The following is a 20,619-nucleotide window of genomic DNA, read 5'->3' as shown; positions in this document are numbered from 1 at the left end:
ATGGGACAACGAAATGACCTCTATTGCTTTCATTAGGCCTGTCACAAATATTACATAATTATAATAATAATTATATCACAATTATTTGAGATGTTAAATCGCAATGTTTTTCCCCATAATGAATCATCATAATTGAACAATATTCATAGATTTAGAAAATAATAGTGGAATTAGCAAATCTACGAGATTGTAGATTTGGTATTTCCATTATTCATATAAAGTCTAAAATGATAAAATGTTATTTGTCATGTCTTCCCTGTGCACCTTTGTTTACGAAGCCTAAAAGCCAAACATGAATGTAATTTGTATTCATAATGTTCCGACAGACGACAGACACACAGTTACATCTTTAATCGCAATAATTTAAACGATTAATAACGGCAAGTAAGATTCCATTTCATGATTGTGACAAGCCTTAGGTTTCATTCAGGGCTGTGGATCCATTCACCTTCATTTCCACTTGCTAAAAAGATTAGTTCAGCCTGTGTCGAGAGACGGGAGAACTAGGAGGGTTTGTGATACCTATGTTACATAATGCCACCCCCCCCCCCCCCCCCAAAAAAAAGAAAAGAGAGAAAACTGTGTGCGATTTGAAAGAAAATGGTCCATGTGATGAAAAGTGAAAATATCTACAAGCTCACACCGTGTCACGTCGCTATCTGCAATATCTCTTAGCCTTTTCCGTGAACGTTCTCTTGAATGTTTTCAGTGACATTTTGAGAATTCCCCCAAGTAGGGAGGTCAGGATTACAGAAGAGCATTTTTATAGAGATACCTGCCCTGCCAATGACATCATCGATAGGGATTCCAAGCTAATAGAAACGGCAGCCTTTCTCCGTCTGGAAAGTTGGCGCGCTGAAAAAGAAGACATTGTTGCTTGCAGTGCTTTTTAAGTTGAAATCCTGTTTGAAACCTATCCACTGATGATGTCATTGGAAAGGCAAGGCTAGTACTACAGGTCCCTTCGCTGAAAACTAAACATGTATGGGAGCTTAGTATGAAAAGGAGTTTCACCCACTACTTCACACCTGTAAATCTGTGATGTGACAAAGAAGTTTAACCCGTTTTGGTGTTTTAACTAAGCATTATACTAAGCATTATGTTATAATTTAACTATTGAAAAATAGCAGATCTACAAGCTCATAGCGCGCCACCGAGTGGCGCGCTACGAGCTTGTAGGTCTGCTATTTTTTTTTAAATCTTGAGAATGTGGCACAAATCTTTGAATATATTATTCTTTCAGAAGACTTTTTATTTATTTCGACGTCACAGGCCTAAATGGGTTAAGTGAACTGTCCACAGTCATAGAGTAATACAAGGATAGAGACCGAACCGGAGCGTTAGCCCCCCAACCCCCCCCCCCCCCCCCCCCCGCGCTATTCATTTCAATAGAAGTTGCTCAGTGGCGTTTTGAAGCACCCGGAAGACTGCCCGGAAGTATACAAACTCAATGGCTCGAGTGAGCCATTGGAAGTTCAAATTTGAGGTCCAGGATGACGCACGTTACGCACATGCATGACGTCATGAGCGTCCGTCCATCTCCATGAACGTGCTGCAGTTCCACTTTTCGCCAGTAGGTAGGTAGGCATGCTTCAACGTTGGATAGCCTTTACTGGGGTCTTGTCCACATAGTCCTCCTCTGAGACACTGAGTTTTGATGTCCTATTCGACCATATAGGCCTATAATATTGTCTATCATTTTGTTATTAATCCACTCACTGTGTCTCACTTTTTGTTTTAAAATGCGAATTTTTGGTCATGGGTGTTATGGCCCACGTATTGGTGCTGTACGCCTATTGATATTTATCATGTTATTTTAACGGGCTTAAAGTTAAAAACACATCTCGCGTTAAAAGAGAGGCATTGAGCTAGAGCTTCACAACAGAAAGCCAACTATATATTACTAAACTATTAGAGAATTTGAACACTGATGTCAGTCAGTCACAATGTGGGACAGGCCAGCAGGGTCTCAATTTGTGTGGGACACCTGAAAGTCTTGGAAATGAGCGACATGTCCCACGCAAAGGGGGACATCTGGTCATCTTAACTGGCTAATATGCACACAGAATAACTGTTCCTACTTCCTATACTCCCTTCACAGGTGTTACCCATGATACTAATTAAGGCTCTGTTCCATTTAGTAGTGTGCAGCATATACAGGTTCTCAAACTTTCATTTCAAGGACCCCCATATAACTCTGGGAGTGTACATATGGAACCAAATGGACGCGTTAAGGGTCCATTTGGTTCCATGTGTATACACACCCGCACGGGGCCCACTTTGAGACCCACTGGTGTAACACCCCGACTCTGTTTGACCAGAATGGAACAGAGCCTTCATTAGTATCATTGGTATATCTCTGCGTGAAAAGAGGGATTAACGGGCAATTATGGGCACTAGATTTGCCCGTGAACCTCAAGTTTATAGCGGGCATATACAGTAATATACAGGGGTGATGGTACATTACGGGAGTTTCCCGGAGTATGTTGGTTAAATTTCCCTGGTGTTTCCTGGAATATACTCAGTCATATTCCATGCTTTTTGCGCAGTGTATAGGGAAGGCCCCCCCCCCAAGTTCTTTCCAAAACGGCGTGTAATACGCATACACAGCGCCCCTTCTAGAAGTCGTAGGGCGACACAAACACGGTGACCTTGGTGAGGTAGCGTCCCAGCAGCCGGCTCCGCTCCAGCTCGCTCATCTCCACGTCGGCGTGGAGCGCGGCGGGGCCCGCCACGGGGCTGACCAGCAGCAGCGTGCCCGTCTGGCGGCCCGAGCGCTGCACGCTGAAGTGCTGCTGCTGGCTCCGCCCCTCGCCGGCGCCGGCGGCCAGGCCGAAGCGCAGCGTGTCGCCGAGCACGCGCGCCGCCGACACGCGGAAGAGCACGCGCGGCGTGGTCATGTTGGAGATGATGGGCAGGTGGTGGAAGGACACGGAGTTGGGCGCCTGGGCGCACGCCCTGTCGCCCTGCATGCACGGGTTCCTCTCGCAGCGCCTGCAAGGGGGAGACGGAGAGACGGGATCCAGGTGAATACATAGCAGGTTGCAATTAATGATAATAATAATAATCGTATTGTCCCTGAAGAATATTAGTCTTCACAGTTCTGTTCACACATGACAAATAACACCAAGACAATACAAAACACATGAGGTCGACCGTCCTCCACTGTATACAGAACCATCCTATCGGCGGGGCAGTTGGTTTAAAACATGAGGTCGACCGTCCTCCACTGTATACAGAACCATCCTATCGGCGGGGCAGTTTGTTTAAAACATGAGGTCGACCGTCCTCCACTGTATACAGAACCATCCTATCGGCGGGGCAGTTGGTTTAAAACATGAGGTCGACCGTCCTCCACTGTATACAGAACCATCCTATCGGCGGGGCAGTTTGTTTAAAACATGAGGTCGACCGTCCTCCACTGTATACAGAACCATCCTATCGGCGGGGCAGTTGGTTTAATGCCGCGATGGCTGAGGGGACAGAACTCCTGCTAAAACGGACCTTGTTTTTCCTACGATGGCATGAGGTTAAAACACCTAAAAAAAAAAGGAGGATGATCAGTGTAATTTGATATTCAAAGTACTAACCTTGTGATGGCCTTATTGTTCATATCAGAAAGTGTGGGTGTGGGAAGTCTGATAATAATTCCGATAATCCAAACAACAAACTAATCACAGTAATGAGCCCGCCTTGCTCAGCCATGTTTGTCCATATAGGGCAGGAGCCTATCTCCTGTTTCTGTAGCGTGAGACCGCTTGATGTGCAAGTACACCCACTGGACAGTCACATGATGTACAAGTACACCCACTGGACAGTCACATGATGTACAAGTACACCCACTGGACAGTCACATGATGTACAAGTACACCCACTGGACAGTCACATGATGTACAAGTACACCCACTGGACAGTCACTTGATGTACAAGTACACCCACTGGACAGTCACTTGATGTACAAGTACACCCACTGGACAGTCACATGATGTGCAAGTACACCCACTGGACAGTCACATGATGTACAAGTACACCCACTGGACAGTCACATGATGTACAAGTACACCCACTGGACATGACACTAGTTTGTCTCCGATGATCCAACCCTTGATGCTGAGTGCAGAGGTTTCATTTTGATAATCTTTGGAATTACCCGGCCGGGGAATGGAACCCCCCCGACCTCCCAGCATCAGGGCGGACACTATAACCACAATCCATCAGAGGCGAACTAACCACAATAACCACTTAAACCTCTATACTTAGTAAACCAAGCGAGTTGAATTGCGGCCCTTATACTTGGTCCAATTGCCCTCCATGCTTACAAGGCATGGTTGTAGATATTTGTGTAGGTATTTTTGGCTAATGTTCCCTCCAGAATAGGGTTGCTATAGGGTTCAAGAGGTTAATATTAAATAAAATAAAAAGTTTATAAGGAGGCAAGATAATTGCCAGCTAGACCAGTGTTTCCCAACCTGTGTGCCGCGGCACTTTACTTTGCCGTTTGATGTGTCCAGGTGTGCCGCCTGATTTGACCGAAAATAACACTAACCCTCCCCCGAAAGCACTAGCTACTGAGCTGCAGGATTCCTATTGTTGCGTCGTTGTTGTTGTCACACGTCTAATTAGACATGCGACAACAACAACGAGCTGCTAGACTACCAGCTATTCATAATCGGCTCCTCATCTATTATAGGAAATGTATATCTCAGGGTATATCTTGAATGTATTTATATAGCTGATGTTTTATATTGTATGTACAGTACGAATATCACATGCAGAGAATATGTCTCACTCTGAAACATACTGGTCTGGCCTTATGCAAACTTATAACTCATTTACACATGTTCATAATATGTGTGTAATTCATTTAACTAAGATGACGCACATAGGTTGCACCAGATGGCCCCGAGTACGTGCACGCACATGCACGTATGTTTGAATACACACACACGACCAAAGAAGGGACATGAGTTATATTCTATATGTTCAACACGCACACACACACACACACACACACACACACACACACACACACACACACACACACACACACACACACACACACACACACACACACACACACACACACACACACATGCCCGAACGGTCATCCTGAGGAGTAAGCTGTTTACTTTTGTTTAACTTAAAGGGGAATTTCTCCCTAAACCTTTTTTACAAAAGTAAGTTGATAATTATGTATATTGACCAAAACATTAAAAAATAAAATAATAATAAAGATATAGGGGAGCTGGGGCTGCAGCTGGAGATGAAGCTGGGGCTGGAGGGGTCTAACACTAGAACTCCTATTCAATCGCGCAGTTGGTTTTTGTTTTTTGTTCACATCTGTTCTAGATGATGTGACAGCAACACTCCATGCATTGTTGACACTGCACTCTTCCTGGTCTACGTGAGCTGGTGTTAGACCACCCCCAGCAGCAGCCCCAGCTCCAGCCCCAGCTCCCCTATATCTTTTTTTTTTTTTTCATATTTTCTTTTGGTCAATATACATAATTATACCACAGGTCGTTTCGAGGAAGCAATCTGATTGGTTGAAACAGCCTTCTAGCCGTGGGTTAAACCAGCACCATTCACCACCTAATCAAAACAAAGAATTCAGCTGCTCTGTTCTCCCAGAGCGCTAGCAAACTCGGTGGCTAGGCTAGCTAGTTTCTTGAGACATTTGTGGTCGTAGTGACTACATCTGTCATTAAAAATATATATTCTTTCAGCGATTTTCTTAGTTTTAAGGGTAACTGTTGTATAATTGCAATATTACACTCGAGGGTGTGGGTTAACGTGATTATTGCCACTTCAGTGATGCTTGCGGAACTCGACTTCGTCTCGTTCCTCACCGCATCCCTGTCGTGGCAATAATCACGTTAACCCACACCCTCTCGTGTAATATTGCTTAATTATCAACTTACTTTTGTAAAAAAAGGTTTAGGGAGAAATTCCCCTTTAACGTGACTCCCCTTAGCAACTGATAAAGAGACTTGCTGAGTAAAACAACGTATCCTGAAGCTTCCTTCTTTTCAACCCTTGGCAATACAACTCACTGGTGGCGAGTCTGTATAAGAACACCACTGGGAGTCTTTTCACTTTGGGGTGACACAGTATAAAGGCACAAAAGCAGGCTTCAAACTCAGGCCTGGGACCTACTGTGTATAGCCTACAGGAATAGTACAGATGCAATGTTGTGGTCTAACCCATTCAGGACGGGAACCCCTTTTGGTGTTTCAAGCATTATGTCATACTTTAGCTATTGAAAAATAGCAGATCTACAAGCTCATAGCGCGGCACCGAGTGCCGCGCTACGAGCTTGTAGGTCTGCTATTTTTGAAAAATCGTGAAAATGTGGCGCAAATCTTTGAATATATATTCTTTCAGAGTGAACGTTTTTAACTCAAATCTTTGCTTCTGGTGGGGGTCCCTGGGACAACATATTTTCAGATGGGGGTCGGCGGCCAATTACATAATATAATCTCGGGGGTCCTTGATATGAAAATGTTTGAGAACGACTGACATAGACAAAGAAAACTGTCGTGATTTAGAAGACATTTTGTAGCATCGTCCTCATGTCTAAATGGGCTGAAAGGAAGGAAGGAAGCATGGTCCGCGAGGGAGGGCGCTCCGAGTCGGCCGTGGTTTTAAAACGCGTGAGATTCTTCCAGGGTTCACAGAGAATGTGTTGTTCAAACACCCTCTCATTTCAGCTTCATCTGGCCTGGCAGACTGCACAGTGCGAGCACGCACGCACGCACGCACACACGCACACACACGCACTCACACACACGTGCACGCACACACACACGCACTCACACCCGCTCACTCACAGACACTTACTTCCCAAACGTTCTTCACACAATAGGAACTATACCGAACCAATAAATCAGAGCAGGTTTCCTTCATGACTATATTTATGACAAACATTTTTCTCTACGGACCGCTATGGTAAACAATGTTTCACACTTTTTTTTTCTTCTCTCGATTCTCATCGTCCTCATTCAACCGAGTGCAGTATAATAGTCTCCACTCCAGGCCGACCACCAGTCATTCTTTTGCGTCAAAGTCATCCAAAGCTGCTCATGCAGAAGTTTGCGTGAGAACTGGCTGGAGTTTGAAGTGTCGAGAGCGAGAGCGGCGAGGAGGTGAAAGCTGGAAACTCTTCCGCCATAAAGTGTGTGATGACAGTGGTTCAGGCCAACCCGTCTGACCACTTAACCCATTTAGGCCTGAGACCAAATTCTACAAAATGTCTTCTCAATCTTGACAGTTTTCTGAAAAACCCTATGTTTCTATAATTCAGTGATGCTCAAACTATTTCATGTCAAGGAATTGGCCAACCGACCCCCATCTGAAAATATGTTGTTCCAGGGACACCCCCCCCCCCCCCCAGAAACACAGTTATGAGTTATAAACGTTTGCTGCGAAAGAATATAATATGCTTGGCCCAGGCGGTGGCGTAACCGTCTGGGCACCCGACTGGTAATCCAGTCGCAGTGTGCCGCGGGTTCGACTCCCGAGCCCGACACGGCCTTTACTGCATGTCTTCCATCTCTCTCCCGTTTCCTGTCAGCCTACTGTCTGTCCCTGCAAAAACCAATAAAAGGCGTAAGCCGCAAAAAAATATCTTAAAAAAAAAAAAAGAATATAATATGCTATGAGCTTGTAGATCAGCTATTTTTCAACAGCTAAAGTTTAAAATAATTATACATATAAATTGTTATAATAGCCCTGTAAGCATAAAAAAGGCGACAATAGTTTGACAATAGTCAAAAGGTAGCTGACCTACAAGCTCACTTGCGACGCATTGTGAGCTTGTGGATAATTTTTGGATTATTTTTGGTGAAGAGATTTGGTAGACGGAAAATTAAGTGGCGCGGTTGTAACTCAAGTCAGTTCTCTAATGTTGCGTTCACACGACGAGGCATGCATGTGCAAAGATGCAAAGATCACAGATTTGACGAAGCGACAACCCGTCAAATTATGCTGTGTTTCACAGCATAATTTGACGCGTATAGTTGTAGCTTCGTAGCTTCGCATCTGGAAGTAGAACCCAGCTCAGCTTCAATTTGTAGCTTTGTATCTTTTGCAGCATGCTACAAATGTCAGATGTAGCTTTGTATCTTCATGTCCGCTGGCTTCTAATGACAATGAATAGTAGTTTAAGTGGTTAAAATCGGTGCAAATCGGTCATGGGCATGAGGCTTACATTGAGGACGTCTTGATGTAGGTGGCGTTCTTCATGCGAGGACACTCCACGCTCACACACTGGAAGCCTCCGTACGTGTTCACACACACCTGCTCCCCGCTGCAGTTGTTGAGCCTGCCGCCTGTTGCTGCACACTCGTCTATATCTGAACAAGAGGACAAAGATGGTATAGATCAACCTGTCGCACACCGGTGTTGTTTTCGTCGACTAAAACTAAGACGGAAAATGTCCGTCGACTACCTTTTTCCACCGACGAAAACTAAATGGAAACTAAATAAAAACTAAGCTATGATGACTAAAACAAAGAATAATGTATTGACAATTTCGTCGACAGCTAAAAACTAGACTAAAATGTTAGGAAGGGACTAGTGGACAAGAGATCCAGTATATGAGTCATTTTACACTAGGTTGCATGCTGAAAATAGCAGATCTACAGGCTCACAACGCGTCGCAGCGCATGACCTTGTAGATCTGCTATTTTCAGCAAGTGTAAAATCAGTCATTACGACAACATCAAGGCCCACCAAAATAAATTTCAGTCGACTAAATCAACTGTAGATTTGGTCGACTAAAACTAGACTAACACTAAGACATTCCAGGTGACTAAAATGTGACTAAAACTAAATGAAAACTATTCAAGAGACTATGACTAAAACTAAAATCAAAATGTGCTGCCAAAAACAACACTAGTGCACACTCGTCTATATTCTACTCGTCTATATTCTACTTGATACTTTCATATCAAGGTCAATTATTTATTCGGCGTTTGAGCCACGGAACCACCACTTGATGACATTTAGCCTCTCAGACCCAAGACTAAAGGATATTTTGTTGTCATTGGATAAGATTTCGGCCACAATTCCATGCCTTATTGATGTTGGCACCATTAGGAGAGATAACAGGCAAAATTACACCAACATGACAGCCATGTAAACACACACACACAATGTCATTTACAACTAAACGTTGCTCTCAAGAATGTTTTTGAAAACATTTGAAGTGAGAAATCGACTATGCAGTGGTTTGCCTGGTGGGTGGTGATGGGTGGTGATCCACCTGAACGGAAGCCGCACCCACAGCTGTAATTGTATGATAAAGGGGGAGGGGTTAGGGGAGGGGCTGATAGTGTGATGTCACTATATTACAGTGTTTTTCATTGGCTCGTTTGACTGTCAAGGGTTCAGCCTCCAGGAATAAACCCTAAATACAAAGTTAATACACCATTGCACATAAAAACGACTCCAGGGTGTCTAATGAAGTACTGTCACCTCATAGACGCATGGAAAACTGGAAAAAAACCCTTTTGGTGTTAGCATTATGTTATGCTTTAGCTATTGAAAAATAGCAGATCTACAAGCTCATAGCGCGCCACCGAGTGGCGCGCTACAAGCTTGTAGGTCTGCTATTTTTGAAAAATCGAAGAACGACTGACATAGAAACATAGCTTTTTCAGAAAACTGTCAGGATGTAGAAGACATTTATAGAATCTGATCTCAGGTCAAAATGGGTTAAACCATGTGCAGCCAATCCTTTCCTTAAATGTCTGACCTGTGCAGCTGCGGCCGTCATTGGACAGTTGGTAGCCGGCGGGACACAGGCAGTGGAAGCTGCCCGCTGTGTTGACACACTTGTACACACACAGCCGGCCCGGCTGTCCCAGTGGGAACACCTCGCACTCGTCAATGTCTGAGGAACAAAACATTCAACATCATAAGTACAATTTTGAGGTATTTGTACTTTACTTGAGTATTTCCAATTTCCAGTACTTTTACTTCTAAGGGTGCACTCACACGGTTAATGCAATAAGCCTATCTCACAGAATTTCCCCGCCCCCCTTAATACGCCCCTTTCGGGGTTAGTGGTGATAGCGTGACGTCACTCCATAGACGCTTCATGTTAACAGAGGTAATTTAAGAAGTCTACAACTTTTGTTTTCTCAAGGTAAGGTTTGTTCTATCTGTTCGAGCTGATTTACCATATTGTTTGCTTCATAATAATATTGGTCTGTCACATTTTTACATTAGAAAATGTACTTAGATTCTCCAGAGAAAAAAACGTGTAAATGCTCATGTTAAAGTCACCACTATTTACCGGAAGTGGGCGTGAAAAACGGGCTGTGAGATAGGCCTATTCTCTGTGCTTGTTGGGTGTTGTGTCATGGCCGCCCAGCGGCCCAATGCATTTCCAATGGAGGTCACATGGTTTGACCCAACATTGTGTTGTGTGAGGGGGAGGGGCGCAGTCGTGCGCCCCTCGCTGAGCTCACACCTTTCATGCAATTCTCTGTGCTCGTTGGGTGTTGTGTCATGGCCGCCCAGCGGCCCAATGCATTTCCAATGGAGGTCACATGGTTTGACCCAACATTGTGTGGTGTGAGGGGGAGGGGCGTTTCGACTGCGCCCCTCCCCCTCACACAACACAATGTTGGGTCAAACCATGTGACCTCCATTGGAAATACATTGGGCGGCCATGACACAACACAACATGCATCCAACGAGCATCCAACGAGCACGAGAATTGCATGAAAGGTGTGAGCTCAGCCTAGCCTCACTCACACGGTCGCAACAGATTGCTGTATGCTTGTTATATACAAAGGGTGTGACACAGCTTGCCCCAATGCATTTCCAATGGGAGTCACATGGTTTGACACAACATTTGTGTTGTATGAGGGGGAGGGGCGCAGTCGAAACACAGCCGAAAGCTATACAACAGCTTGTAGTCCAAAATGTGGACTACAAACCATGTGACTTCCATTGGAAATGCATTGGGGCGGCCATGACACTACACAACATTCATCCAACAAGCATACAGCAATGCAGTAAAGGTCTGAGTGAGGCCCTTACACCACTACATCTCGGAGCCAAGATTTGCACTTTTACTTTATTAGAAAACATGACATTAACCACTTCAACCCTATACATTTCGGCCATTTGAAAATAGCAGATCTACAATCTTATCTTATCTTGTAGATCTGCTATTTTCAATAGATTTTGTACACATTTTGAACTTGTCAAATGGGACATTCTGCCCAATGAGTACTTTTGTACTTTCACTCAAGTACATTTTCAATTCCGTACTTTTACTTGTAACTAAGTAGTTCTAAAGTGCAGTATTATTGCCTACTTTTACTGAAGGAAAACAATTGAGTACTTTTTCCACCCCTTATCATTCCCAATATGCAGGGTTTAGGTTAGTGTTGATTCTGACAGCAGTCTTTTTATTTAGTCTTTTGAATAACATTTCAGTTCGTTTTTGTCATATTTTAGTCACCTGAAATGTCTGTGTTTTGTCGACAAAAATGCAATGCTGAACATAGCTGATCTACAAGCTCACTGTGCGCTTGTAGATCGCAAAACAGAGCACAACCAAACATAAAATTCCATGTCTTTTAGTTATACATGGATCTCTTCTCCACAAGTCCCTCCCTAGCATTTTAGTCTAGTTTTTATTTGTTGACGAAAATAATTGTCAGTATATTTAGTCTCAGTTTTAAGTCATCATCATAGCTTAGTTTCTATGGTTTTTATTTAGTTTTGGTCAGGGGGAAAAGGTAGTCGACGAACATTTCTTCGTCATAGGTCCAGGGCTGCACCCTGCACTGCCAGTCCGCCCCATTCGACTGGTATCATGTATTGAATCGGCGAAATCATCCGTTATCAGCACGTTTGAATGGTGCCAAAATGTCCATACTGGCATCCTCACTGTTCAGTATGTCATTATCTGCGATTGTAGCATTGTCATTATCACTGATGTCCTGACGGAGGCGCGCCGTGTCTGGTGGCCCTGAGCTACGTGAGGCACCGCCGAGCGAGGCGCTAGCCGAGCGAGTCGCCGTGCCGAGCGTTGCGAAGGCCACCAGACCCGACTCAGCGCCGTCCGAGTTACGTCCTGATAGGCAGAGAATAGTATATATTAGTAGCTCCTAGTTCCATGCACCGACAATAGTTGGAAATGACACGTCCACCAGGGGGAAACCTTGACCAGGCTATGTGGAGAGGATGCCAGTATGGACATTTTGGCACCATTCAAACGTGCTGATAACGGATGATTTCGCCGTTCCAATGCAGAGATAACGGTCGAATCCGCTGGCCAGTCATAACTCCCGGGCCTATCCCACGTGATATGTCATTCAGAAATGTGAATGTTGAACGCTCTGATTTAATTTGAGCGTTTGGGGTTAATTAACCCATTTTGGGCGGGAACCCCTTTTGGTCTTTCATTATGTTATACTTTAGCTATTGAAAAATACTGATCTACAAGTCCATAGCGCTACGAGCTTGTAGGTCTGCTATTTTTGAAAAATCGTGAAAATGTTTGAATATATATTCTTTCAGAGCAAACATTTTTAACTCAAATCTTTGCTTCTGGGGGGGGGGGGGGGGGGGGGGGGGTGTCCTGGAACAACTTCACACACACACACACACACACACACACACACACACACACACACACACACACACACACACACACACACACACACACACACACACACACACACATAAAAAGCAATTGAGTAACACATGGTTCCTGACCCGTGCACACGTTGTTGTCCCGTCCCGATATGGTGAAGCCCATGTCGCAGGTGCAGTGGGTGGAGCCTAGGTACTGGGTGCACTGCGACGGACGCACGAGCAGGGAGGAGGGGGGAGGCGTGGCGGAGGAGGAGGAGGAGTCCGAGGAGGCAGGGCGCTCCGATGGCGCCACGGGAGAGTGGGAGGAGGAGGAGGAGGAGGAGGTTCTCGAGTTCTTGGAGGAGGAAGCAGATCTGGACGCGGCGGAGGAGGAAGCAGGTCTGGACAGGGAGGAAGTGGCGTGAGATGTGGGCGGGGCGTAGGCGGAGAAGGAGGGCAGGGAGTTGTCGGTGGTGTTGAAGACTGGCATGGCATGGTGGGGGAAAAAACAACACGTCATCGTCAGACGTTATGTAAACGCTATACAGTTGGGTGCCACCGATATTGTCCCTTATCATTTGACCCATTTAGGCCTGACCTCAAAATTTTAAAAAATCCTTCTAAATCCTCCAGTTTTCTGAAATAAATATTTTCACGATTTTTCAAAAATAGCAGACCTACAAGCTCGTAAGCGCGCCACTCGGTGGCGCGCTATGAGCTTGTAGATCTGCTATTTTTCAATAGCTAAATTATAACATAATGTTTAAAACACCAAAAGGGGTTCCCGCCCAAAATGGGTTAACTGTCCTTTTGCGCAGATCACGCAAACCTCAGCAAAAAGAAAAGGACAATATCGATGGCCTCCAACTGTACACACACACACGCACGCACACACACACACAGACCATGTCTACGATGAATGAATCATAACGCACAAACCCAAATATTTCAATTAAATTGTTAATTTTTTTTTTTTTTTGGTGTCTCTATACTGCCTCGGAGGCAATAGAGACCAGGATTCAATAAAATCATTAAAGGGACACTTCACCCCTTTTGCAACAAGAAAACAAGAAAAACTTTTTTATGTGGGTAATATGTGTTTTTAGATATTTTAGTATTTCAAAGTTCACTTACTTCCTGGTTGTCTCAGTAAGACAGCCCCCCCCCCCCCCCCCCCTATCCACAAGGAGGAGCAGTGCACCAACGCATTATGGAAATTGAACCCCATGAAAGTGCTTCTTGTCTCCCAAACATCATTAAAATAAGATCTGGTTGCAAAAGGGGTGAAGTGTCCCTTTATGCAATTTCCAACGTGTACTACTCCTCCCTATTATTGGGCATATCAAGTATTGAACCAGAAATTGACAGATATGTTCAACAACAAGCCAAAATTAGCAGATCTACAAGCAAATGCTACCGTATACTGTACGTGTTGAGAGCTTGTAGATCGTTTAATTTCACCACGTGACAACGTCCTACGCTGGAAGTAAAAATATCTTTACTATAGTTTTGTTTTGTGTATTTAAAGCATTGGTTCTCAAAGTGGGGTCCCCCAGGGGTCCTTGAGTATAAGGGGATGATGGGGGGTACCAGGGGGGTCCCCAACAAAATGAGTTAATATAGGGTCAAAAAATCATGCACTTACTAGATATTCAAATACTGTAGCACATAAATACTCATACTCATATGAGCTTGTATATCTGGTATTCTTGAAAAAAAGAGCATGCTTAGACTTGCGAAGAGTATCTCTTCTGACCCCTTACATGTTTTAAATGATGAATATCAACTGTTGCCCTCCATGAGGCGGTTTAGAGTCCCTACATTTAAGAAAAACAGACTAAAGAACTCGTTTGTACATCAGTCTGTCCTGCTTCTAAACCAAAATGGTTAAACCAGTGGATATGTTCTCGTTCCTGATTGTTTTCTGTGATTTTTTGTCCTGTCTACCATTTTGTAATGTACTGTAGGCCTACATGTCTTTGTCTTGTCTGTTTCTTGAACAGTGACGTCATGGACGCAAAACAAATGTCAGTGCAAGCTGACAATAAAGTTGTATTATACCACAGGTCGTTTCGAGGAAGCAATCTGATTGGTTGAAACAGCCTTCTAGCCGTGGGTTAAACCAGCACCATTCAACCACCTAATCAAAACAAAGAATTCAGCTGCTCTGTTCTCCCAGAGCGCTAGCAAACTCGGTGGCTAGGCTAGCTAGTTTCTTGGGACATTTGTGGTCGTAGTGACTACATCTGTCATTAAAAAAATATATTCTTTCAGCGATTTTCTTAGTTTTAAGGGTAACTGTTGTATAATTGCAATATTACACTCGAGGGTGTGGGTTAACGTGATTATTGCCACTTCAGTGATGCTTGCGGAACTCGACTTCGTCTCGTTCCTCACCGCATCCCTGTCGTGGCAATAATCACGTTAACCCACACCCTCTCGTGTAATATTGCTTAATCGTATCGTATCGTAAATCAATGCTTCTCTTTTGGAGATGGAGGGGGGGGGGGGGGGGGTACTTGACGTGAAAAAGGGTTTGAGAAGCAGTGATTTTAAAGTATGATTTACAGAGTGTCGGGCGGTATTGAAGTTGCAATGACTCACGTCTGCACATGGGCTGCTGGCCGCTCCACTTGAGGGACTCCAGGCACACGCGGGTCCGCGGGCCCATGAGGTCGTAGCCGGGCTTGCACAGGAAGTGGACCTCGTGTCCCACGCCGAACACCCTCCCCAGCCTCCGCCCGTGGGCGGGGATGTCTGGTTTGGGACATGTTGCTATGGGGGCGGAGACACGAGAGACGGAGAGATGTATGTGTGTACACAGTGGTGGAAAAAGTACTCAATTGTTTTACTTAAGTAAAAGTGCCAATACTGCAATTTTAGAACTACTCCGTTACAAGTAAAAGTACGGAATTGAAAATGTACTTGAGTAAAAGTACAAAAGTATCGGCATCAAAATGTACTTAAAGTACTAAAAGTAAAAGTACTCATATTGCAGAATGTCCCATTTCACAGGTTCAAAATGTGTACAAAATCTATTGTGTACAAAATCTATAGCGCGCCACAGAGTGGCGCGCTACGAGCTTGTAGGTCTGCTATTTTTGAAAAATCGTGAAAATATTTATTTCAGAAAACTGGAGGATTTAGAAGGATTTTTTTAAATTTTGAGGTCAGGCCTAAATGGGTCAAATAATAAGGGACAATATCGGTGGCACCCAACTGTAGTAGTCAAAGGCAATACCAAGTACTACAGTATGTGTTGATTTATGCTCGAGTCAAGTATGGGGATCATTTCATTTTCTTAAGTACAGTGCATGTGGCAGCGGTGGCCGAGCGGTTTGCGGAGCGGTCTTGATACCGGAAGGTCGCCAGTTCGAATCCCCGGACCGGCACGTTAAAATTACCACCGCTGAAGTGCCCTTGAGCAAGGCATTGAACCCCAACCATGAAATGTTCTATGAGCAGGGCGTGGCTGTAAACAAGCATCTCGAGTTTAGTCCACCTACCCTGGGTAAACAAATAACTTTGCTTTTTTGGGGCTGCTCTGCCACACTGCATAAACAAAATGTGTTTGCGTGGACAAGGCATTACGTAGTAGAAAAGTCCGTGAAAGATTTCACGTAAATTGCCTGTGCGTTCATGATTTGAGGCATTTTGTTCCAAAAATGTGTTTTGCAAAAATCCACCTGTTGGTGGCACTATAACAGGCCAATGTGAAAAGGGTGGGATATATTCCTCAGCCTGGTAGGAAAGTCCGTGAAAGATTTTACGTAAATTGCACGCTGCGTTCATGATTTGAGGCTTTTTGTTCAAAACGGACCAATCCTGCCAACTTTGAAAGCCAATGTTAGCCAATTAGGATGGAATCGGAAATATCGGACAGATCCGGCTTGAACACATGACTATAGAGATAGTGTGTAACGATTTGCGGGATTTTTGGACAGAATCTAGAGGAGTAATATCAAAAACATTTTTTTTTAAAGTCGGCCTCCTGGTGGCGCTATGACAGGCCATTCTGGAAAATTTGGGGCAGAGGTTCATCGTTCATCCAGGGAGTGTGTGTGCAAAATTTGGCATCGACCGGGTTAACGGTGCCGGAGATTAGCTGTACACAGACGGACTGATGGACAGTCACACACACACACACGGACGGACGGAGTGCAAAACATACTCTCTCCCCATGCCTTCGGCCTGGTGGAGACAATAAAACAGGAAAGCTAACCTAAACGGGTGGGTTTTCAGTGCGGTTTTGAAGGTGTGAGGGTGGGGGCACCCCTGATGTGTTAGGGGAGAGCATTCCAGATGGTGGGGCGGCCACAGAGAAGGCTCCTGTCGCCCCAGGTTTTGCGCTTGATCTTTTTGGGGACCTCAAAGAGGCCGGCGTCGCTGGAACTGTGTTGATTTTGACAGAGGAAATTTTCATTTAGTTTTAGTCACATTTTAGTCACCTGGATTTTTTGTGTGTTTTAGTCGACTAAATATCACAAGATTTTAGTCAACTAAATCTACAGTTGACTTAGTCGACAAAAATGTATTTTGATGCCGTCGTAATGACTTATACTGGACCTCTTGTCCACTAGTCCCTTCCTAACATTTTAGTCTAGTTTTTATTCGTCATCATCGCTTAGTTTTCAAATAGTTCCGGTTTAGTTTTCGTCAGGGAAAAAAGGTAGTCGACGGACATTTTTCGTCATAGTATCAGTCGACGAAATCAACACTGCGCCGGAACGGGAAGGGACATAGATTAGATGACTCACGGCCAAGCTACACCAGGCTACACCAGGCTTTTACACCAGGCCCGCGCGTGCGTTTTTTAAAATAGGACTGGACCTAAATTCAACACACGCGTTTAGGTTAAACACGCGCGTTTTGTGCGAGAAAAGCCTGGTGTAGCTTGGCCGTGAGGGAACGGGAAGGGACATATACGTAGATGAAAGTGCTCACCGTTCTTGGCGGGCTTGGGCTTGGCGTCGCCGGGCGTCATGGTGCTGTTCTGCAGAGCTCCCAGCTTCTTCCTCAGAGAGCGCAGGCTCTGCTGATAGGACGCCTCGTGGGCCGCCAGCATCTTCTCCACCTGCCGCAGGGAGTTCTGCAGCTCCTGATTGGAGGGACACTTCTGGAGTGGGGGGTGGGGGGGACACACACACAAAGATCCGGGTGTAACGATGCACCACCGTGGAGACAGCTATAGGCAGGCAATGTGGGTCTGAAAGTCTGAAGGTAAGGTAGCTCTCTACCAAACAGACACCCACTTTGAATGCTATCAACCCATAATCACCAGTAGGTTACTCATCAAGACCACGCAATGGAGCAAGTAGGCTCTAGTGGAGCCTATACTGGCTGCTATGAAGAAACACGGAAGTGAAATTACTGCCCGCCCGAAGCGATAACATCGTGAAAGTGCGCTAACAACTTTGCTTTATGTTTACTTAGGTGGCCGGTTAAGACTGAGGTTGGGGTTAGATTCAGGGTTCGTAATAGTCGGACAAAGCGACCAATTCGGACAATTGGCTGACAACAACAACAACAACAACAACGTCTCCGGTCCAGTAGAGCCATTATATGGACTTGCTAGGTAACTTACTGGTTGATTTGGGTTGATAACACTCGAATCCGCTACTAAAAGACTGTTCTGCAGATTACTATACAGACTGGTGGGTCGAATGAAGTCGGGAGATGAAGTTGTTTGGAGGGTAAAATACTAAGGTAATTATATCCTATGGCTTGATGTCTTTCAACAACAAGCCCACTACTATCCGACGGCCAGACTGACAGCGTACCCACTGGCCATTCAACAGCAGATCTTCGGCAACAGGCGCTTCGACGTCAGTTCGGTCAGGTGGAGAGCTGGCTACCTTAACACGTGTTGTTAACTTGTAGATCTGTTCCTTATATCTCAACGGCAATATACAGCACGTTTCTGGTTATAAACGCAGCAAGACAAAGTATAAATTAGGCTTAACATCTCTCATAATATCTACACACATATATGATCACTTATATTATGCCTTATCTATGATCACTTATATTCCTATATTATCACTTGTGAAGAGTAGAGTCTGTAAAGTACATTCTACAACTTATTCATAGGCCACCAATTTACCCGAAAATGTACCATATGTTTCAAATTAAGCAATATGATCGGGTATAGTGCACTGCACGATTCTTGCTCAAATGTGAATCTCCACTTTCCTCCACAATAATTATTGGATTGGATTGGAATCAGGATTCTCACACGATTGACATTTTGTCCATGAACATATTTATTCTTTAGTCTTTCACTAGTCTGTAGTTGCTGAACATTAGATTTGAAATGTGACACCTGGAGCCAACTACTTGTGGCTTTAAACAGACAACATCAAAGTGCTCGACTTAAACCTCTCTTAATGTCTTTCTCTTTTATAGCAAAAACATAAGAGTAACTAAAAGAATTGGACAGCACCATTCTTTCTAAAATTTAGAAATAAGGTATACCAGTAGGCCTAATTATATACATGTCTCTGAATCTAGATCAAGATCTTTTAATTTGATTAATTGTGCAGCTATGATCGGGTCAACGCATTATCATTTACCAGTATTAGGAGAAACAGAAACAGTGTATCTGTATGTTAGGTATTTCCAAAACCAAGAGGTGTCAAATCTATATATAGAAGTGAGGTTTTCAAACTGATGTGAAAATCTGTACTCCCATATAATTACAGCTGTAACGTGTGTGTGAAAATGGGCTCTGTGCCCCAGAGACTGACCCCTCACTCCACGGGCTTAGAAAACACTCAACAAAAACAAGTCATTATGGTTGTTGTTTTGTTTTATAAAATTGAGTCGATTTACAGATCACTCAGTTGCCTCGTTATCCATCATATGTATAATTGCTATTGTTTGGAATAAAAACCTGTTTGAGTTTGACAGATAGCCTACATGGCATAGGCCTAATTTAGCAAAGTTTAAAGTGCAATTTTTACAGGAATAATTCAATACAAAATGCACTGCAAATGTTGTTAACATGACTCATCCTTGCATTTTCTTATGATATCTCAGTGAATGAAGATGTTGACTTGAATCTATTGTGGATTATTTAAGCAGTCTATTGAATCTTGTCTATAGCATTAAAACCCATTTTGGGCGGGAACCCCTTTTGGTGTTTTAACTAAGCATTATGTTATACTTTAGCTATTGAAAAATAGCAGATCTACAAGCTACCAGCTTGTAGGTCTGCTATTTTAGAAAAATCGTAAAAATGCAGCACAAATCTTTGTAGGCCTATATATTCTTTCAGAGCGAACGTTTTTTTTATTTTGACGTCAGGCCTAAATGGGTTAAAAATAAAAAGAAAAGAAGAAAAGAAAAGTTACCAGGCTGACAGACATTTGATTGATAAGCTTCTACTCACCTGTGCAGAGGTTGAACAGAAGTGATGCAAACACAGCATCACCACCACGCCGCCAACAAGCTTCAACATCCTGGCAGAAATGAAATTCCACAGTCCACACAGCTCACCTGCTCTGCTGTTGCCCTCAACTCCCAAATAAGTAATAGCCTACTGTCTGTCTGTCTGTGTGTGTGTGTGTGTGTGTGTGTGTGTGTGTGTGTGTGTGTGTGTGTGTGTGTGTGTGTGTGTGTGTGTGTGTGTGTGTGTGTGTGTGTGTGTGTGTGTAAAATAGTTTTTAGAGGGTTTTCTGTAGGCTATGGGTTGCAGAGTGGCCACAGATGTAAACCAATAAGTGTCCTCCTTCCTTCAGACTGCCTGACTGACTGACTGACTGACACCGACCTCAGCTGTACCTCTGCATGCTGCTACTGTACAGCTTTTCTTCCTCCTCCCTTTTCTTTTCTTTTCTTTTCTTTTCTTTTCTTTTCTTTTCTTTTCTTTTCTTTTCTTTTCTTTTCGTTTCGTTTTTTTTCTCGCAGGCACTTGCCAAATTTCTCCAAACATTCCACCACTGACTGACTGACGGGATCTCCTATAAGCAGTGGTTCCCAAAGTGGGCTAAAATGATAGTTATAGGAACCAAATGGATC

The 20,619-nt window shown here is 44.1% G+C and overlaps 1 protein-coding gene across 1 annotated transcript; it reads right to left on the bottom strand.

The window, feature by feature from the left end:
- Positions 1-2,618: 2,618 nt before the first annotated feature.
- Positions 2,619-20,075, bottom strand: LOC306923222 (fibulin-7-like; the record flags this gene model as incomplete). The annotated part of the gene is made up of 7 exons (XM_079501248.1): positions 19,991-20,075; positions 17,545-17,716; positions 15,205-15,375; positions 12,742-13,083; positions 9,758-9,895; positions 8,210-8,354; positions 2,619-2,994 (listed from the first exon to the last, which is right to left on the bottom strand). The coding sequence occupies exons 1-7, from the start codon at positions 20,057-20,059 to the stop codon at positions 2,619-2,621; spliced, it is 1,413 nt and encodes a 470-aa protein (XP_079357374.1). The 5' UTR covers positions 20,060-20,075.
- Positions 20,076-20,619: the final 544 nt, after the last annotated feature.

This window comes from Electrona antarctica (assembly GCF_951216825.1).
Source record: "Electrona antarctica genome assembly, chromosome: 5".
NCBI lineage: Eukaryota > Metazoa > Chordata > Actinopteri > Myctophiformes > Myctophidae > Electrona > Electrona antarctica.
The sequence above is the reverse complement of the archived record's forward strand: the minus strand, read 5'-3'. Positions and strand labels throughout refer to the sequence as shown.